Source organism: Strongylocentrotus purpuratus, unplaced genomic scaffold (assembly GCF_000002235.5).
Source record: "Strongylocentrotus purpuratus isolate Spur 01 unplaced genomic scaffold, Spur_5.0 spur5_contig_858, whole genome shotgun sequence".
In the NCBI taxonomy this organism is placed as follows: Eukaryota; Metazoa; Echinodermata; class Echinoidea; order Camarodonta; family Strongylocentrotidae; genus Strongylocentrotus; species Strongylocentrotus purpuratus.
Window position 1 is genome coordinate 1,104,308 of NW_022145566.1, and position 21,952 is coordinate 1,126,259.

The window sequence follows — 21,952 nt, forward strand, 5'->3', positions numbered from 1 at the left end:
ATTTACAGGTGAAATCACTCAAATTTATACGAATATTTGATTCCAAAAATAAAACGACAATAAACCAAGACATTTTTTTCTGGTAGTCCGAAATAATAAGACTTTTGAACCTAGCAGGAGGTCAGATTTTTTTTTTTAATTAGTCCGTATGAATATTGTTATAGTTTCCATCATTCTCTTTATTTTCAATGTGCTTTCTAAATCCTCTTACACATAAACAGGAGATGATATATTAGTTGGAAATCTAGCAAACTAATAACCTCAGCTACAAATACTTGCCCTAATTTCTAACATGAAACGTGAACCCATGACTAAGAGCTCGAAAACATAATGCTGATGTATTGCGCCATCTATTGGTTAAACAATGCGAGGATAGGGCAAATGATTAGCAGTGATCAACTCGCTCTCTAGATCTATTACGAAACTGTTTATTTCAATCATCGGAATACCATTCTACTGGAATATGCGAAAATAACTCATATTCTCAACCATGTAACGTCTAATGATAAACATCTTTTCATACTATTACTGTTTGTTCTGGCAACATGTCTAATTCTATAACTATTAAGATTCTACACTGCAATGCAATGATCCACTATTTCCTGAAATTACAAAATCATTTTTCACAAGAAAAATGCAGATTGGCCATTTGATTTATATCCACATCATCTTTTCCATGATTAATGTAAAATCCATATCAATTATTTACAAAAAGTACAACAATCTTGTACACATAAGCATAATATTGACAAGGTTCAAGCAATATTTTCAAAAGTATAAAAAATACATGTTTCATTATGGAAAGATAACACTGAATGAATACATAATTTTGGCACATGGTTCTACAAAGGGATACATTATCTACAAACACAAAGGCTTAACTACAAACAATAAATAGTATAGATGTATACAATACTATTTACTGAAATTAACTGGACAGCCATAGATAGAAAAAAAAAAACATGCGTAGGCCTATATATAACGATATCAAATTTTACACACACAATAGCTGAATAGAAAATGATATAACACCTACAGCTTCATAAACTAGGCTATTACAATATACTTATACATATAAATGGTTTGGAAAATAAAAATTGTATCATTTAAGTGTGGTTTCTGATTACGATAATACTCGCATACTTGGATAAAGTTTAGAGGAACGGTATATCCGGAAGACTTAAAATCCACATGCAATCATGAACTGACATGTCCAGCATCTGAATATGTTTTTATTCAAGCATAAACTATAATTATTCAAGCCTTCAAGGAATAAGTTCTTAAAATACTTTCATAAGTTATGATAACTTAATGATCTCACACCATTCCATACACAAGACGACAGGTCAAAGGTGATATAAGTAACATTGCTATGTTTTGTAAAGTTAGCTATCGGGTACATAATCCGCTTGGAAAAAACACAACATCGAAGTAATAAAATAGGTTTACAAGGCGGGGGCTTGATTCGCGCTCTCACGTAACGATACATGAAAGCCAATGTTCGGGCGAGAGTCGTGCAGCACGCTCCTGCCTACAAAATGTATCTACAGAAGCATATTGAGTGTTCCATGTTTAAACTTCTATCTGTGCTCATCATTATAATATACCCCCTAAAATGACATGGCATGGTGGAATGGCAATTTGACAGAAGCGTTTGTCAGTTCTGGATTTAAGGGGGAGGGAGTACTGCTACACCTCATCGTCTGGAGAGGTCGGACACTTTGGCTCGTCTTCGGACGGACTTTCACGGAATTCATCGGTTTCACGGACAAGAATGAAGGCTTATACCCGAGTCACATCGACAAGACCGACCCATAAAATTACATTACTCCTATGGCAAAAAACAAGACGGTTCGGAGTCGGTCTGGAGCCGGTTCGGCGGTGTGACTGAGGCATACATAGTACAGCGAAGAATACAACCATGAAAATAGTACATCATTGTCCATGTTCTCGGGATAAAGTTTCAAATCAGATCAATCAAGAAATGAAAAGTGATTCCGCTAAACTTTGAGTATCTTCCTTCCGGAATAAGCATCCGATATCACTTCGTCACCGTCGATCGATTTTATCGGCTTTTCGGGAGGAGGCACCTCTATGTTTCCCTCGTCTTTTTCGACTTGAGGATCCACCAGCTTTGGCGCGCTTTCTTCTGAAGAAATGGGAAGGTCTTCGACTTTACTGGTGGAGGGCGTGGCTTCTTCATGTTGAGAGATGGAGGTGGGGCTTTGTTGAGGAGGGGCTGGAGCCCGCTCTTTCTTGGTTGATGGCTTCCTCGCTACACCGTTGGCTGAAAGATAACAAATATAAAACTATCGTCATTAAATGGTGTGGTAATAATCTCCGTAAACGTAGGAATCGTGGACATAATTCATCATAACTAAATGACGATCATGAGTTCCTAAAGTGTACAACAATTTTCAACAATAATGTTATATATGGTGAGTAAAAGGTGAACAACTGCAATACTAAGATTCAATTAAAACACGAACAAAAGTCGTCAACGATAATTTAAATGCAAAATGTATCTAGTTAATCTATAAAGCAAACACACTATAGTGTCAATTCAATACCCAAAACGACTCCTTAATCTCAGAAACAGTGCCTTTACATTTTAAGTATTCCCCAGTAGTCTCCCACGGATATCTGTATTTACTAGTAATGTTTGTCAACAAATATCGCCTTACAGATTATGTACATGTTCCTTGCATGTAATAAAAGGAAGACAAGCGATATTTAGTTGCACATAAACGAACCTCCGGCACCGCTGGTGCTGGGCGTGGCATCGGCACCAGTCATCTTACTCTCCGATGGTCGATCACTCAGGCGGCGTGTGTTCCCACTGACCACGCCCACTGGAGACCCCGCCCCTCTGTAGCGTGTCGCCGAACCACCATGTGCTCTTAGCAGCTGCGCCTTGGACAACAGGAAAGAGTCGGTAGTCTGCATGATTTTGTGGGCGTGGCCGGCCTTGGGGGCGACACCATCTTTGTGCGAACGGGCGAGTAAGAAGCTCTCGTCAGTCTGGGTTGCCATGCCGCCCAGATGCGACTTCTCGTCCATCAGCTCTAAAGCTACCACGTTCTCGATGCCGAACAGCTCTTCAGATCTAGTAAAAATATAATAAATCTGGTAAAGAATAACGTAATTTACTTTTTTGTAACTTTTTTTTTAGAGAAACCAAGAAACTTTCGCGACATGATCTTTTGCGAATTATTGATAACGGGCGTTTTTGCGGAGCTTTTCGAAACTGTTGCAAAACTCGACCATGCCCGCAATTCCAAGTTCTGGTTTTATAGTAATTCTTTTTGATAAATGATGTTTTTATATTAACTAAGAAACTCTATTAAAAGTATTCTGCATATTTTCAAAAACAGTTTTGATAACGTTAAGGAAATTGATCTTTATATTGCCATACGTTGCCGATTCCTCAATAATGTTCCTGCAAAGCTATTGTTGCGTTCATAACAAATTCTTCTTAAAAGAGAAATATATTCTGTCAATGAATGATCCATTTTATCTCCTTTAATAACTCAAATCTTGAGTTTCCATGTATGTTCTTTTTTTTCCTTCTCTCTCTCTCTTCGTATTTAATGCACTTTACAAGGATTTACAAGGATGATACCAATTAAAGTGAAATTTGTAAACTGATTTTCCACCTAACCAGAAACTCTTCTCTATTCGGTGAGATATCAACGGTGTAGTTAAACAAGCTGCATGAAATACGGATGGCTAAGTATCCTTACAGGAATATAAATAACTTCTGCCAGTTTTCCATGCTTTAATTAATTAAAACAAATCTCTCTAATTTCCCCCATGGTCCAGGTAACCCTGTATATACCATACCTTCCAGTTCTAATGCGTCTCTTATTGAAGAGGTTGATACAGGTTCCTAGAAGGATAGCCAGAACGATGATACATGCTATCACACTCGCTGCGATGATCCCTACATAAAGATCAGCTGGAGAAAAACAAGAAATATGGAGCAAAAGTTATGAATCATTCATGATGTGTTTAGCTCAGGAAGAATATACAATGACTAGCTTTGTAATTAACTTCTACAAATATGAAATCGATAGAAAAATCAAATGGCATTTTAATTCATGAAACGGCGATAATTTGTCATAAACCAGAATACGTTACTATTTTGCGTTTAAGCAATATTCAAGGGACAACGATTCAGGCATGCAAGAAATAGTAATTCCCATTTCAGTTAATTTAATGCAAATGAGTAGTTACAGCGTTAATACCAGCACAACAAACAAACAGACAAACACATTTATATGAAAAGTGTGACAAAAATAAGATGAACGTGTAAGTGCAGATTCTATAATCGTGTGATATAACATATGACGAACACACACACAATGAACAAAATTACGGGTGAGTAGAAAATAATAAATATGAATGCTTAACAAATGAAATTGAAAAGAAAACCACTTTGACAAAATCATGATTGAATGTAAAACAAGCAGATAGAGATGTAAAAAAACATAACAAAATTATAAGGTGAACTACAAAACAATGAAAGTGCATCCATACGTTTACCCTCGCTCTCATCGCGTATCTCTTTGTCACATCTTCCGCCGGTGTAACCTTCTTCACAACTGTATAGACATAATATAAAAAGACAATGTTGTAATGGCATTATTAATTTTAGGATACCTTGGTAAAGCATGTATTGGTACAAAGTATGTAACTTTGATAATTTGACTAAAAACTGAACAAGTATGATCTACTCATTGATTGTACTTCCAACTTTCAATTTATCGGTTCGAATCTTCCCCTTAGTAAAACCGTAAAAAAGTACCTCCACGTATGTAATCTATAGGTTCTCCCATCCTTTCATTCATTCATTGTCATACACTTTTCATTCTATTTCATCCCGAAACTTCATGATCTTCTAGATCTCGTGGTTAGATTTGTTTTTGGTACTTCATTTTCGAACTTTGTCAAATCGTTTTCATCATCATAATTTATGAATCCATTTTCGTCAAAGTTAATCAATTCGTCTTCACCGGTTTCCAACGCACGATTAGATTGCATGAATCAATAATTTCGCCATTTTGCATCAAATTTCTTTTCTTTCTTTGAATGTCACATAATTCTCGGACTTGTGCGCCCCCCCCCCCCTCCCCTGCCATGCAGAGAATCTTGAATCCACCAGTGCAAAGCATAATTTCATGAATTTAATCTTGCATTCCTAAATACATAATATATTTGCTCGTCAGAGGTTTGTTTTCATCATTATACCCCTGTTCTTTACAGAATCCGGGAACCGCCGAGAAGGGGTGCATGGATTAACGATTGAAAGGGTGAATCATGGGTAAGTTTGAAGGGGAGGGGATAAATAAAAAGGCCATCGAGTGTGAATATAACAAAACCAGAAAATTCTATAGCACCAACGAATGTGCCCATGGGGAACCATTGCCCCCCCCCCTCCCCCTCCCCGCTCCACCCCCTGCTCCCCCTGCTCCTCTTCTCTAGGTTTCACCACCAGGGCAACGTTTCAAAAAACCGTCTTTAAAAAGTACTAATTTATTGTATATTAACACGCGTTTCAATGTGATGTCGGTGAACTTGTACTTGTACTTGTACTTGTACTTGTGACGGTTTTGTGAAACGATGCCCATAATTCGATTCTCTTACTGGCACGTGATGAATGAAGACCGTTTAGCATCCTTCTCACATGTTCCATGGTGACAGTAGTGCTGATTAGTGCTACATACAGATGTACAATCATTCCCGTCAGTGAAGCATGTCATTCCGGATGGACAACGGGTGATATGACAGGCATCATCAATCCTATCGTACGATCCTTGAACAAAATAAAATAATATAGATCAAAATAAGGAAACGATCACAACTACATTTTCATACATTTTAAAATGACTTGTTCTTTTTATTTACTTCAGAGAAATTTAAGTTGCATATTCGCGTCATTCAAATGCCCCCTTTTTTGTTTCAAAATTTTCATTTAGCTTAGGAAGTGTATTCCTATATCAAACTTAACTTCACACTTATACTGACCCCATCTCTCTCTCCCCTAGTCTCCCATCAGCATGTGACCGAGTTCTCTCTCCATGACAGTCTGTTAAACTGTCTCTCGAACACTCACTACCTTTTATTTTACTGCATCCATATATATTATATTTTTCAAATTTTGCCTTATTACCAAAGCTTGTGTGATTTCTTCCATAACCTTGCACTACACCAATAACAAAGGTCAAGGTAAATCTTTATCTCACAGACTGGGCGAGTATCAGAATGACAGAAACGTAGAGCAGCAGAAGTGAGAGCAAGACGCATAATCACACCAAGCCTGGCGGAAATCATCGAAATCGGTGGATATAGCGCCAACAAACCCAACAACAACTCTCCTTTTTCACTCTTCTCCCAAAGTGAAAAGAGGACACATTTTGTCTGTAAGCAAATAATACAAAATTTGCTTTAACAAAATAACAGAAATAAGCCTACCTTTTACATTCAAAACATAAAGCTTTTCAACACGAAGGCTTCCAAGGGTATTATTCCGCTCAACCATCTCGTAGAACACCTTGATCACTTCTCGTCTTTCTTCTACCGTAATCCGCAAACTAAAGTCCAGTTTCACATTCGCTATGAGACTACCCGAACTGCAAAAGAGAGTAAGAGAGAGGAGTAAGGTGGGAATCTTGGAGGTGTATAGTTGATTTGCAAACCATGTAAAAATAAATATTTACTACAAAACCGTGCGTCCCCAAAAAAAACTATACACTTTTGAAATGGCTGCCGAAAAAAAAAAAACATGATTCTAAGAGAAAAAGTTTGATATGTATGGAAAGCTCATAAACTCAACTTTCATATGACACCAAAAAGTCCGAAAATAATTCATGCTTGGGTGAGCATTGCTAACTTTTGTAAAGGGTAAGAAAATTAGGTTACGCAGGAATTTGTAAGAGGTAAGTCCTTTGGAGCTTACGGCATTGAGGTAAATGGGTTACCTGAAGAATAAGTAGCCAACATCTGTGACATTCCTTTTTTCAACAAACCGTATTTGAATAATCAATTTACATAATCCTCATCTGGTTATTAAGTAAATCCATGAGATGTTCAAATAATCTTACAATAACTGAAATGTGGGGTGAAGGTTTTTATTCAAAGTCACAGATGTAAAAAATAATAGTTTGTAACATGGAAATTACAACATGTACTATCCCCCCCCCCCCCCCATCCTGACTCCAATGAACACACCACTAGAGTCTACCAGGGAAAGTTACAATGCTACAATAAAAATGCAATTCCTGTTCGCTCATGCATAAAAGTTTGGTTTAATAAACCATGAAATTCACTCAGCAAATCATGAATGTATCATATCACCCACAATTGTGTAAGCTCCAAAGGATTTACCTCTCACAAATTGGAAGGCTAATTCCTGCGCAATCTAATTTTCATATCCTTTACAAAAGTCAGCAGTGCTCACCCAAGCATGAATTATTTTCGGACTTTTTGGTGTCATATGAAAGTTGAGTTTATGAGCTTTATATACATATCAAACTTTTCCCCCAGAATCATATATTTTTTTATTCGGCAGCCATTTCAAAAGTGTATATTTTTTGGGGGGACGCATATGCTTGCTTTGGATACAAGAAAACAGTTATAAATAAGATTATTACAAAAAAGTTATAATACAATGGCAAGTCTACAAGTGAGATTTAAAAAATCAAATCAAAATTTGAATAAAGTTCGACTAATCTCTGGTCTTACCTAAATGCAATGGACGATGCATTGTAGTCCTTAAATTTCTCCTTCAGAATTGGATTTATCTAAGAAAAGAGATGGGTGATTTATATTTAATTAACAAATCAATTCAAACTCATGTTTAGATCAATGAAATACTTCAGGAACGAAAGTTACAGCTGATAGTAAATTCGATTCGGCTATTTAACTCTGAGACATTCATTTTATCGACATCCACAACTGACATTGAGAACATGAACTATTCTGGAAAAATACCAGGGGAATTGAGGGAACGTCAAGAGAATGATTGTGTTCGGTGTGGAATTTTATGTGGAGGAAGAAATTAAAGCGCACATTCGTCGAAACTTTATTTGCCACATCTTGGCTATAGCATGACTATTATTTAAAGCATACATCAGTAACTGGGAAAACAGTAAAAGTAACGTCACATAAAAAGAAAACAGAGAAAGCGGATATCACTTACCGCATTTTTAATCTCTAGTCTAAGAGGCCCTCCGATATCAGTAGGCGATTTATCAGGCAATGTAAATTTTACCGTAACGGATTTCCAAATTCTCGGCCCTTTCTCTTCCTCGTCTAAAGAACGAATAGGAAAAAAATGGCATCAATAAATATGAGGATAAAGATACTCAAGAAAATGAATTGAGAGAGTTTAGCTGGATAGAACAATATTATCATAACAAGACAGATACTATACGAAATTTACCAAATACAAAGTATAATAATAAGTTAAAATCTCGAGATGATGTAACAAATAAACTTAGTTAACCATGGCAACACGCAAAATATATCTTCCTGTCAAATGTATCTTAGCAAGGTACATAAGAGACCATACAAAGTTCACACCTGGGAAAAGAATCTTTTTGTGCCCCCCCCCCCCCTCGGATGTCACGTCCATCCTCTGACCACTGCCCCACTGACCTCAATGACCATCACATATCTATCCCCCTTTAAAAAACACTGTATTCCTTAAATTTGAAAAAAATGAACTTGGCATCGGGACTTCGATAAGATCTTCTGAACAGTTGAAATACAAACTGACTCTAAGACTTATATTTTACGGAAGTTAAAAGGGGAAACAAAATCAAAGAATTAAAAAAATAACATTGTTTACGATGAAATATCCACCAGAAACATTCCCACAAATCTGTCATTGCAGCAACACACATTTTTTTAGATGTCAAAAACTAAGAATTTAGAATTAGAAATGAAGCGTCCTCTCCCAGATAATAAATGTCATTTTAACATGATACACGAAAGAGTGCGTCACTCGATCAATTCTACCAAACATTAATTTCCCCTATCTGATTTAATCCTTTTACAACTAAATATGGAATACAAATCTTTTCAATTATTGTGGTGTATGAATGTCTTTCAGCCAAAAAGAGAACAAGCTAAGTATTGATCTTATCTAATATCCCCTTGACCGATAGAAAATGAGAACACAATACCACTATGAATTGGCAGCAGCACATCTGTACATTATTGCAATGATAATGATTATTATCGTCTTTCCAAATCATTCATTACAAACTCCCAAATTAAACATACACAACAGAATGTTACACATTTGGACATACCTGGTGTGAATGTTGTGAATGAACCTTCTGTCGTCATGGCAACCGTCTCATCATCCATCGGTAGCGTGGTGATTTCCTCCACGTACTCCTCCTCCACCGCCATGCCTGTGGCTGCCTCACTGACTATGATGTCCGTTACCAGCTCAGTGGTAGGATCCATTGTGGGCACTATTGGGGGAGAAGAAGGGGGGGGGGATAGGAGGAGGAAAGAAAGGAGGTGGGTTAAAAAGAAGAAAAACACATGTGGCATTAGTCTTTTTGGGGGTGAATTTCACAAGAAGGTAATACAACAATTGGTTTAAAGGGGGAAGAAAAAAAATCGCATCAACGACGTTTATACAGTGTCACGTAAGCATACACGGTACAAATTGGGGATGATAATGATCTAATGCCATCCTTGAAATAGCGAAAGATGATTTTGAAGAATGTATATAATGTAGCTTTCAGATGATAATATACGTACTTCAAACATAGTGCGACAGTTGGGGGACGGATTGAGTCGGACAGATGTGGGGGGGGGGGGGGGGGGGGGGTCACGGGCGTCCGACTTCCACTTTTTTTTCGCTTGACATAGATTTTTCTTATTTATTTGACCCCTTCCTTTTTGTTAGATAACCTTTTTTCTACTTTTTTCTTGTCATACTTTTTTTCAGGATTCCTCCTTTAAAAATTTCCTGGATCCGCCTCTGGGGGGTGATCATTATGATATCTATTAGTAACCTTCACTGAGGGATGATAATGGAGTGACATAAAGCATGTCTAAGAAGCATTTTGTAAAGTGCTGGTATTATCTCCGCTGAACGGTCTTCTCATTTACTACAGGAACTATCTAGAAATATTTTGGTGAATCTTTCCTTCTGATTTTCTGATATAACTTAGGTTTCGGAGCTAATGTAATAATAAAATCAGCGTCTACATCCAATCTGAAATTCATGCTAATTATAATGCTTCGCTAATTTTAATAATTAAATGATTAACATTATGGTGTCAAGAGAGTGAGAGAAAGGGAGAGAGAAAGAGAGAGAGAGAGAGATGGGGATATTGGTAGTAGAATTAAAATTTTATCACGCATCATTGATTTTATATCATTCTTTTCAGGAGCGTCGCTGAAGATCATTTTGAAAGGAGGGGGTCAGACAAAATATAGGCAACAGCATATAATAACACTTCACACGTGATATTGAAGTATTGTAGTATTCATAACTCTTCTCGAAGTATCTATATCATGAAACAGGAACAAATTTGGTCTTTGACCTCCAAAAATCCATGTTTTCCACATTCCGAGGGCTTTTTGTCTTTTCATCCCATGAAAAATATGGAAAATTATTGCGCATTAGTTGAATTTTAATGCAGCCCTACCTAACAAATCAGTGCCCTTGTTTATACTAAATCCAAACAAAACTAAAAGCTTTCAAGTATGCGAGATAAGTCTGTGCAAAAGTCGTGACCTGTTTCGGGTCATGTGTCTAGTCTAACACACTCAGACACGTTGGGATTAAACACCCATCGTTCTCTTCATTAGGAACCAGTCACATTTTCTTTTGCACTTGATTGGCAAAAATGAATTTAAAAAATGCGCCTAGTTTGAATCATTCTATACGTATAATGTACACGATTTACATAATCAGAGACAGAGCTCCGCTAGCGGATGAGGGGTCCGGGGGGGGGGGGTCGGGGGTCGGGGGTCGACACCCGAACTTCTTAAATTTAATATTTCTGGCCTCCTTTTCCCCCAAATTTATTGTTTTATTTCATCATAGATATTTTGCCCCTTTTCTTGTATCCGAACAAGTTTCGATTACAGTCGGCAAAATTATCAGAAACTTCCATGAAACTTTAAATAGCGATGCCCAACGTGTAAAATGGCAAGAACTGTGTCTACAAGATAGACATGGCCACTCTTTCCTACAGTTTGTCCTCGCATCCTTATAATTATCTTCAATTTTATACGTTCACCTATTTACATATTAAACAGTACTTCAAAAGCTACTGTTTTCACATAGCACTTATCAACTCGCGCGCTCTCTCTCTCTGTCTTTCTCTCTCTCAATCTCCCTCTCTATCACATGTCTTTTCTCTCTCTCTCTCTCTCTCTCTCTCTCTCTCTCTCTCTCCCTCTATATATCTTTCTCTCAATTTTCCCAGTTTCTGTTTTGACTGTGCCTGTGAGCATGTACCTTTCCACACGTTGTAACAGGAGACGATTTGTATTTCCACGATGGTGTAACACCATACTCGTGTCAGTAATCCTACATACTGTCAAGATCGAGGCCGAGTTGTTATAGGAAGGAGGTTAAGAGAGGTCATCTATCTTGAGGTCAAAGGTCAACACACCGCTCCCATGCCCAGGGCTTGGTATAAACACAGCATCAACCAAGCCCACATAATTATGTGAATCAGTGCACCAAACCGATGACTATTTAAAGGCCTTGGTCATAATTGTTACCATAGTTTTTAATACCGCTCCGTAATTTACAAAGATCTTTTCCTCCTTAGCTCAGATTTTTTTGAATTAAGTATATTAAATGAATATTGGAATGTACTATACTTGAATTGTAATTAATGGGAATCAGACTATAACAAAATCGAACATCATCACATACATCGTTTCGTTTGCCAAAGAAGTTTCATGGTGTTTCCATGTAGGACTATTATTCCCCTTGCTTAAATTTATTTACAATGAGTTGGTTGCACATGTCTGTTTCCAACAACTACCACATGAAGTTGTAATTAATAGATCATAATAAAGTGCATAGTTTAACCAACTATTCGAAATAATATGCTATTCGTTTCCATGGCGACCGTACGGTAGGAAAGCTTCTGTCAGATCTGGGCCCCGTCTAATAAACAGTTGCAATTGATCCAAATCAATCCCAAGTTTGCACTCTCCGAGACCTATCTCTTATGTATATGCTACGATTGATTTCAATCGCAAATGAGTTACGATTAGTCGCAACTGTTTATAAGACAGGGCCCTAGATATCCGCTTTTCTATTTCTGCTTTCACCCTCCAAGAAAAGCGTGAAAAGGAAACAAGAAGAAAGATCGAAAGAAAGTGATAAAAAGAAAATGTTGCAACTGGGTTACCAAAGACAGCCTCTCTGCACTATCTTCATTATGTTGACGCGTGATATCTAAATTTTAAACATCTCAGTTGAATGAAATGTAAATATGCCTAGGATATTCCTTCTTTGAAATTAATTGGAAACTCACCCCTTCTCTGCGTCAACACATTGCTGACAATCATATCAGGACATGCTAAACTGCGTAATGTAAGATCCTAAATCGTGTTTGGTTACCACGCAAATTTACACGAAGCGCTGGGAAATTAGTTTACGAGAAGCAAGGTGTCGACAAGATTACAAATCAGTATATATTTTGGAGGAGAGCTCATATTTTAAGCTGAGAGGTACAAAAACGTGTCTACATGAGTAGAATCTGGATGTCCCAGAAGACCTAGATACAGTCACTGTGGAAGAGTATTGAAAGAAGGCAATCACAGCAGACTACCCGACATAAACCTGGAAATACACCGATTCCTTCGTAATTGTAATTTTACTTCAATCAAAGCTCGTTCTGGTAGACGAATGCATTTATTATCTATTATTTATTTATTTTTAGCACTTATTCTCGGTGAGCTGTCGTTGCCTAAAAGAAAACATTACAAATAAAGCAACGACAACAAGTTTGCAAAGCTTGCGATGGTGGAATTGAACCTCGAGTTTGTACAGACTATAATGTGAATTTTTTTGACACTCAAACAGCATTTTCATGCCATGATGACATATTGCAATGTCTGCTATTATATCTCATAGATATTGGTTTTGAAACGTAATAATAATGTGATTTTGTTTCCACCTCAAAAGTTGAAAACCATTGAAATAAGGCATGCAGCTCATAATAATTATTATAAGGCATGAACGTATTAGTAGACTGATATCACCGAAATTCTGACGTTGTCTTTAAAGTCTTTAGAGAGACTGAAGAAGGAAAGGATGAAGTGGAATATAAAACGAAAACTGTAGGAATTAGAAAGACACCACCGAGTCACGTAGGCAATGGGTTGACCAAGAATCTCCATACACTCCAGTGACTCCACCTCCTCCCCCAGATTTCACTAAGTGAAAATTTCCAACGAAAGAAAGCCGGTAGAATCTTTTCTGCTTAGGGGATCATGAATGCATTCTGCCATGCATCTATGTGAACCAGAGATGGATGATGGGAGATCACTAATACCTCAGTCACACCGACGAGACAGACACCAGACCGACACCAGACCTACAGCAGTACGACATCAGACCGACGGCAGACTGACAGCAAACCGATACCAGACCGACATCAGACTGACAGAGGATCGACAACAGACGACAGCAGACCAATACCAAACCGACATTAGACTGACAGCAGACCGACAGTAGACGACAGCGGACCAACAGCAGCCGGACTGCAGACTGATAGCAGACCGACATCAGACGGACAGCAGACCGATATCAGACCGACAGCAAGCTGACACCAGACGGCAGCAGACCGACGCCAGACCGACAGCAGACCGACAGCAAGCTGACAACTAGACGGCAGCAGACCGACAGCAGCCCGACAGCAGACCGACATCGAAAGGACAGCGGCCGACAGCAGACGACAGCAGACCGACAGCAGACTGACAGCAGACCGACAGCAGAACGACATCAGAAGGACAGCAGACTGACAGCAGACCGACAACAGAGCGACATCAGAAGGACAGCAGGCCGAAAGCAGACGACAGCAGACCGACAGCAGAGCGACATCAGAAGGACAGCAGGCCGACAGCAGACGACAGCAGACCGACATCAGACTAACAGCAGACCGACATCAGACCGACAGCAGACCGACAGCAGACGACAGCAGACCGACATCAGACTGACAGCAGACCGACATCAGACCGACAGCAGACCGACAGCAAGCTGACACCAGACGGCAGCAGACCGACGCCAGACCGACAGCAGACCGACAGCAGACTGACAGCAGACCGACAGCAGAACAACATCAGAAGGACAGCAGACTGACAGCAGACCTACAACAGAGCGACATCAGAAGGAAAGCAGGCCGAAAGCAGACGACAGCAGAACGACAGCAGAGCGACATCAGAAGGACAGCAGAACGACATCAGAAGGACAGCAGACTGACAGCAGACCGACAACAGAGCGACATCAGAAGGAAAGCAGGCCGAAAGCAGACGACAGCAGAACGACAGCAGAGCGACATCAGGACAGCAGACCGACAGCAGAGCGACATCAGAAGGAAAGCAGGCCGAAAGCAGACGACAGCAGACCGACAACAGAGCGACATCAGAAGGAAAGCAGGCCGAAAGCAGACGACAGCAGACCGACAGCAGACTGACAGCAGACCGACAGCAGAACGACATCAGAAGGACAGCAGACTGACAGCAGACCGACAACAGAGCGACATCAGAAGGAAAGCAGGCCGAAAGCAGACGACAGCAGAACGACAGCAGAGCGACATCAGAAGGACAGCAGGCCGACATCAGCCCGACAGCAGAGCGACATCAGACTGACAGCAGAGCGACATCAGACCGACAGCAGACCGACAGTAAGCTGACACCAGACGGCAGCAGACCGACGCCAGACCGACAGCAGACCGACATCAGACTGACAGCAGACCGACAGCAGAACGACATCAGAAGGACAGCAGACTGACAGCAGACCGACAACAGAGCGACATCAGAAGGAAAGCAGGCCGAAAGCAGACGACAGCAGAACGACAGCAGAGCGACATCAGAAGGACAGCAGGCCGACAACAGACCGACATCAGCCCCACAGCAGTGCGACATCAGAAGGACAGCAGGCCGACAGCAGACGACAGCAGACCGACATCAGACTGGCAACAGACCGACATTAGACCGACAGCAGACCGACACTGGACCGATTTGGCGGTGTGACTCGGGTATGGGATTGGCGGTGGTAATCCATGAGAATTAAGACACATCTTCAATTTCTGAAAGGATTTCTTGGAATAACACTTTTTTCAAAATATATCACTACACAAATAATCTGCGACTTGCTTGATCTATCTTTTATACGAGAGTAAATTTTGTTCAACATCTTGTTTTCATTTGGACCACATTATGATGACAAACTTATGTTCAGTATCATCAAGAGAGCCCCTTACATGCTAACTCTAGTAGGAAGAACTGCCAGAGGAATCCTGTGGAAGAAAGATACAAAATCTAAAATGTGAGCAAGATCATGAAACCAAATATTCTAAGAAGTACATAAACCAATACAAACAAAGCGAACAATTTTAATATACTCTATTAAAAGAAGTAAACATTCATGGCCTGATTCTTATTTGATTGCATAATTTGATTGAGAAACTAAATTTCTAGCATCATCGTAATTCTAGTATCATTGCTTTATAATTGTGAAGCCCAACCTAGACAATAAGAAGATACATCAAGTGTAGATCACAATGATTTAGGGCCGGTTTAAAATAAGAAACTCGTTGATTTTCTGATATTACTATATCATAGTCCCGAATTATCCCGCCATGCCCCTGTGTTCGAGTCTTGAGGGTAGAAACTACAAGCGTTAAAAGAGAGTGAGACGATTTTTCTCAATATAGAATCGTGCGAAAATGGGCAACAGTAATGTATGATGAAGGCTTTGCTTTTCTATCTCAAAGGAATGGAGAGCATAGCCGAGATGGCAATAATCAATAATGATAATCATCATCGCCTCACAGGTTTCAATTTACTAGGCAAATTATGAAAGGTATGGAGTAAACAAGGGAGGTGGAAAACTGATCCATGCAGTTACCGTCGCAATGGTTTGATGTAAAGAAGGAGGATAATAACCAGCTATTTTTAGGATATGAGATGATGAGGATTGGAGAGGAAGAAGAAAGTGAGAAGGCATATCGCCTCTTACATATTCATCTATCATCATGATAGGCTACAGGCGTAGACGGTTATGACAGAACATTCTGAATATATTATTATGAACATAAGTTAAACAGCCGGGAGCAGTTCTATACATACTTTTTTTATTGGGGGGGGGGGGGGCTTGACCCACAACCCCCTCTAGAACCAATATTGAGGTCAACATGAAAAGAGTAACTGAGGAGGAGGAGGAGGAGGAGGGGGAGGAGGAGGAGGTGGTGGAGGAGGAGGAAGAAGAGGAGGAGGGGGAGGGGGAGGAGGAGGGGAGGAGGAGGAGGAAGAAGAGGAGGAGGAGGGGGAGAAGGAGGAGGAAGAAGAGGAAGAGGAGGGGAAGAAGGAGGAGGAGGTGGAGGAGGAGGGGAGGAGGAGGAGGAGGGGGAGAATGAGGAGGAGGAGGAGGAAGAGGAAGCGAGAAGGGGGCGAGGGGGAGAAAAAGAAGGGAGCGCAGAAAAGGAAGGAAAGAGAAAGGGAAGAGGAGGAGGATAATTTGCGACCGAAGAGATAGCACAGATGAGACACCCTTTGCAATAGTTAAAACCATCCCTTCTGAGAGGCTCAAGTCCCATAAGTCGTTTGGACAAACTGGACACGAATCTGTATCGCGGTAATTGGTAGAGTACTCGCACTGGAATTAGTCGTAATCATTATCATGATTGAGGGGGTACTGGCACAGAGGAAATTCTCCTACACAGACTTGTATTAGGGTTGTAAATCACAGGGTATGGAATTTGTTTTAGGAATTACAATTAATGGGATTATTTAGCTTTACTGCTTTTGGAATATAATCATTCGGGACAAATTTACAAGATGAAATCGACAATGGATAACGGCATATTCTTTCAAATTCAGTTTTCTCATAATTTTCTGTGACATGTAATTGTACATGTCACAGAGATATCATTATTGTGAAAACGAAATTCTTTCGTTTTGATAAAATTACTTCAAAGTTCAACTTTCTCAAATTTCATATCTTTTTTTAATTCAGATAATGTACGGCAATGGGAAATACGATGTTTTAATTACTCGCACGCAATCGTATCAGAGAGAAGACGCAGGATTATTTGAACTTAAATTGGAAAACGGACAAGTAGGCCAGAAAATATTAACGTCTGCATTACATTTCAGAAGGGTATTAGGGGTAGACACAATAGCTCCTCTCTGCGCTAAGAAAGCTATCCTAGTTTTAAGGCGATTTGTGAGCATACATAATAATTTTGTTACAGTTATTTTAAACTATTTTTCTCGGCTAAAGAAAGAAAGCGGAATGCCTTGCACGAGTGCTTCCAGCCATAATTATAATGACAAACATGGTCGCGAATCGTAACATATCGATCCTTTTCCTATCGTACACCTGCTCCAGATAATCCTTGCGAATTTCATAATCCCAATCTTCCTTAAAGCTCTTCAATATCGCTTCCACTGACTAAATGAAAACATAAATGATCTCGTTGTGTATCCAGGTATATTACACTATGTATTTAGACTTTTCAGTCTGGTTGTTCGCAACATTTATCTTTCTTTATACCACATACTGCATAATTGAGAAATTTGATTAGAAAATAATAAAAGAATGTCAGCGCATTTCCAAATTAAAATTGAATCTTTGCATTAATAGTCCTTCAATTTATCATTCTCATGCAATGTATTACTATAAGTAACTTGGTCAGTACTAAACTAAATTATAATCTGTCAATGAGATTTGTTAACAAACAATGGCAAATTAACTGTTGACACTATATGAATATGACGGACAAAGAAAGCGGACAAAATATACAGTTCGTCAGGTAGACAAAGGAACATCCTTTCACTGCTTTTATGTAAAGAGGTGAATATGCACGTGACACCCGTTCTACACATTTTTACATAATAGCAGTGAAGGAATGTTCCTTAGTCTACCTGAGGAACTGTATATTTTGTCCGCTTTCTTTGTCAGTCATGTTCATAGTGTGAACCGCCCTTGGCTTATAGTGATATTCACAATCATCATCCCATTCTCTTTCACTATTCCTCTTCGTTATCTCTCTCCCTATCTTCCTCGCAACGTGCTCCTATTTCTCTGCGTGACAATCGTCTTGCATTTCAATATCAACGAGGAAATTTATAATCGCAAACAGATCCATCCATCATAATGCCATTTGAGATCATGTCGATTTCGTCTGACCCGGGGTCATTTAAGGTCGAGTTGAATGCAAACGAGGGAAAATCTGAAACAGGTGGATAATACCTACTGCGGCTTAGAGGGATACATTCAAAATGAAATTAAATCAGACGTACTATGATGGAGGTGAATTATTTAGAGTCACATTCAAATAAGCTAAGGCCACATGAGGTTCAAGGGCGCAAAAATGTACCGGGCCATTTCCCTCATCTTTAAAGAATTTAACACAACGTTTAAGCAGCCGCTTCTTATTGTAGTTTATGCAAAGACTCTGACTGCTACATAGGCCTAATATACCATAGTCAGAAGTCACTCGTGGATTGACATTATTTAAATACATCAAGCAAAATTATCTTATCTTTCCACGGAGTGGGAAGTGTACATCTTTAGCCTACAATGTTGAATGAAAAATAATAACAGAATTACAGAAGTATCAGAACAAAACAAACACAAATAAACAATCATAAAAACGAATAAATAAACCACCACCAAAAAAGGTACATATACATGTACATGATAAATATAATGCCTATAGATATCTAAGGTTGGATGCCATTCCATAGAATTGTCTCCATTCATTTTGTCAGTATATTGCTAGACAATAGGCATGTGATTTCCATGTTAGGCGGGGTCAAAGGGTTAATCACGTATGATGCATGAGTTCAATTGGTGCTCCCGACAAAACAATCTCCACTTTCAGTCACCATTCAGGTTCACGCTGATTATACCACTCCTACTTTAGATTGTCTATCAGAGAGAGAGAGAGAGAGAAAGAGAGAGAGAGAGAGAGAGAGAGAGAGAGAGAGAGAGAGAGAGAGAGAGGATGGAGGATTGGAGGGGGATGAGGCAGGCGGAGAAAAGAGATTGAGACAGACAGCCAGCATACAGGAAGAGAGGGAGAAGGAGAGAGAAGGAGGTGAAACAAAAAGAAACAGAGACATAGAACCCCTCCCCCTAAATGATGGTATATGAGGATGGAATATGATCTTTCGCTCATACTTATTGACATTTGGACTCGCCCCCTAAAATTATGATATCCCCCCCCCCCCCCACCCCCGTTTTCTCTCGTAATATGCGTGCCCAATTAATATTGAGGCTAAACTGTTTGTTAATCCCCTTTCATTTTCAAATACCAAATGGTAAGAAAATCTATAATATTGGCATGGGGGCGTGGAACACTCTTCATGATTGGGGAGGGGGGGGGGGCTCCATATATATAGAAACACACTTCAATTATTGTGAAGCAACTCTCCCTGCCCATGCTGTACCACACCATCCTTCCATGCATCAGTCAGGCAAAATAACAAACGATCACTGATAGTAATCATAGTTGTAGCAAATGAAATACAGTGCTTAATGATGAAATTAAAAAAATTTCAAAAGGATTAATTAGTTATAATGGGTGACACTGTCATTCCGCCTGAGGCTGAACTTAATCTTATACAGCTGTATATAGTCCTATGCATACCCTCTTATATATTCGACATACCTTCACCGGTCATTAACGTCAATTAGCTCCGGTAGAAGATACTTTAATATGGCATAATGTCATCACGATATCTCGTGCCAAGAAAAGAGACACCGTATCTTTGAAATGATACCAAGCCCAAGGCCTTGCTAATTGATGAGATGTTTTTGGACATCCCGTCGTGCTCATGCAGGCGGCAGTTTGTTAAACATGTAATGAAGAGAAGAAGATCGTTTCATAAAATGTATTTGCAAATTATGTTCCTCCTGAGATGGAAGACGTTGCAAATATTAACAATTCCATTCTCGTTTTGTTCCCCCTCATCACCCCCCCCCCCGTCTCTCTCTCTCTCTCTCTCTCTCTCTCTCTCTCTAACTCTCTCTCTCTCTCTCTATGTTTCTGTCTGTCTTTCTGTCAGACTCTTTCTCTTTCCCCCCTCTCTATCTCTCTCTCTCTCTCGACCTTGTTATAATGTCATTCGTCAAACAAATTTTACAAGCTCCGTTGGCAGTGTTATGATTTAAGTATTTTTCCGATGGAGTATCTTTTAGCACGGATGGGGGGGGGGGGGGGGTCACATTCACCCCCGCTACAGCGATCGCCCTGTTAAACCTTATATTAGTCAAACGCATTTTACATCTAGGCCATTACGGTGAAATATAATGTGATGAAAGAATAATGCTCCGTCTGAAATGTAGCAGTTGACAGATGAATTTTACGACAGGGGAAAACACAACACAATGTAGAGTAAATATTTATAAAAGACCGTCCTTCTGTTGTGAAACCGAGCATGTATCCGACGTTCCGATGCATCTAGATCTCAGAGTTTTATAATGTACAGTACGTCAATCATAAACTTGTTCATGCGCTCAGAATATTCATCTATACATAATCCGTACTGAAAGTGTGATTTTTATTACGAAACAAATATTGATTTATGAGACATTAGCTGGTGAAAATGCATAGACGCTTTCTAGAAGTGGTCTCCTCTCAAGTAATCTATTTTCAAAACGTATGCACAGTGCACACAGTGATTGGTTTTGGAATTTTATTGACGATGAAAGTCACCTTTAATGACTCCGTAGACTTATCTAAAAACTACGATAATTTGGAATGGAAAAAATAATACGCCGGATAGATGTATTTATTTATACAAAGAGATCTTTCTCTATAGTTTTACTAACCGATACTCTCCATGGTTTGTTAAAGGTAATACACAGTTTTGGGAAATTTTGAAAATTGGCTGGATAAAGATTCTGCACAATTTTGTAATATTTGGATGCCCCTGTGGATGTGTTATAATCACTAAAAAAAATAGCCCCTAAAACACTTCTGCTTTCGAGAAAAATTGAATATAAAAATTTACCGGTGCTTCCGGTAAATTTCGATAATTTTCAAATAGCGCCTACGGCCATACAATGGTAGCTGCGACCATGAAAATATCAGAATATGTAGTTGTGATATATAATTTCCAAACGGGAATAGCCAATCGGTCGATTTTAGCCAAGAAACATTGTTTTATAGCTTAATTAATATCTTGACCGTGAGAGGGAGCTATACAACGAAAAGAGTTTATTATTTACAATGTCATCACTTCAGACTCGATTTCAACCGCTACAACGGTCACTGAATACTGTAGGATCGCATTTGTTTCCAATATGTTTATTTGAACCAAATTCATGACCCCATACCAAAACTTTGTTATAACATTTTAGTTAATTCTAAAACATTGATTCACCTGAATATTTTTTTCCTATTCGAATGGGGGTTGGGTTGCCTTAGTTAGAACCATTCAATATACCTACCTCCATGTGATCCGATGAACACCGAACCCAATATGACGATGATGAATGTACTCGATGTCATCGTTCTGTTCGCCATCACTTTCTAAATTTTATGTTGAGATGACCGGCACTTGAAGAAAAGGATCTGTTGTAGAAACATAGAAATAATTGGCACACATGATAACATTAGAACTGAAAATCGACGATGAGGCATCCTGGTTATGTTTTTCGTGTTTCGAAAAGATTTTAATTAACATTATGAACTTTGTAGCGTTTTAATTTCTTGAAGTT

At 39.2% G+C, this 21,952-nt stretch overlaps 3 protein-coding genes across 3 annotated transcripts; 1 reads left to right on the forward strand and 2 right to left on the reverse strand.

The window, feature by feature from the left end:
• Positions 1-675: 675 nt before the first annotated feature.
• On the reverse strand, positions 676-5,294 carry LOC100892936. The gene is made up of 5 exons (XM_030998104.1): positions 5,251-5,294; positions 4,546-4,604; positions 3,844-3,958; positions 2,754-3,106; positions 676-2,287 (listed from the first exon to the last, which is right to left on the reverse strand). The coding sequence occupies exons 1-5, from the start codon at positions 5,292-5,294 to the stop codon at positions 2,001-2,003; spliced, it is 858 nt and encodes a 285-aa protein (XP_030853964.1). The 3' UTR covers positions 676-2,000.
• A 318-nt stretch (positions 5,295-5,612) lies between these two features.
• On the reverse strand, positions 5,613-9,477 carry LOC105441070. The gene is made up of 5 exons (XM_030998023.1): positions 9,318-9,477; positions 8,201-8,313; positions 7,744-7,802; positions 6,475-6,632; positions 5,613-5,815 (listed from the first exon to the last, which is right to left on the reverse strand). The coding sequence occupies exons 1-5, from the start codon at positions 9,475-9,477 to the stop codon at positions 5,643-5,645; spliced, it is 663 nt and encodes a 220-aa protein (XP_030853883.1). The 3' UTR covers positions 5,613-5,642.
• A 3,541-nt stretch (positions 9,478-13,018) lies between these two features.
• On the forward strand, positions 13,019-15,252 carry LOC115929333 (nipped-B-like protein). Its single transcript, XM_030998113.1, has 4 exons — positions 13,019-13,042; positions 13,812-14,187; positions 14,246-14,840; positions 14,919-15,252. The coding sequence occupies exons 1-4, from the start codon at positions 13,019-13,021 to the stop codon at positions 15,250-15,252; spliced, it is 1,329 nt and encodes a 442-aa protein (XP_030853973.1).
• Positions 15,253-21,952: the final 6,700 nt, after the last annotated feature.

What these genes read in the sequence shown, in the direction of transcription:
- LOC115929333 (XM_030998113.1), top strand. Translation starts at nt 13,019, where the DNA reads ATGGTGGAATTGAACCTCGAGTTT. An exon ending in TGGAATTGAACCTCGAGTTT is followed by an intron (nt 13,043 to 13,811) that starts GTACAGACTATA and finishes GACCGATATCAG; the next exon opens with ACCGACAGCAAGCTGACACC. An exon ending in AGACCGACAGCAGACCGACA is followed by an intron (nt 14,188 to 14,245) that starts GCAGACGACAGC and finishes GACCGACAGCAG; the next exon opens with ACCGACAGCAAGCTGACACC.
- LOC100892936 (XM_030998104.1), bottom strand. Translation starts at nt 5,294, where the DNA reads ATGCACCCCTTCTCGGCGGTTCCCGGATTCTGTAAAGAACAGGG. An exon ending in GATACGCGATGAGAGCGAGG is followed by an intron (nt 3,959 to 4,545) that starts GTAAACGTATGG and finishes GTTTTTCTCCAG; the next exon opens with CTGATCTTTATGTAGGGATC. An exon ending in CAGCACCAGCGGTGCCGGAG is followed by an intron (nt 2,288 to 2,753) that starts GTTCGTTTATGT and finishes GTTATCTTTCAG; the next exon opens with CCAACGGTGTAGCGAGGAAG.
- LOC105441070 (XM_030998023.1), bottom strand. Translation starts at nt 9,477, where the DNA reads ATGGATCCTACCACTGAGCTGGTAACGGACATCATAGTCAGTGAGGCA. An exon ending in ATTCACAACATTCACACCAG is followed by an intron (nt 8,314 to 9,317) that starts GTATGTCCAAAT and finishes TTCGTTCTTTAG; the next exon opens with ACGAGGAAGAGAAAGGGCCG. An exon ending in GCATCGTCCATTGCATTTAG is followed by an intron (nt 6,633 to 7,743) that starts GTAAGACCAGAG and finishes TCTCTTTTGCAG; the next exon opens with TTCGGGTAGTCTCATAGCGA.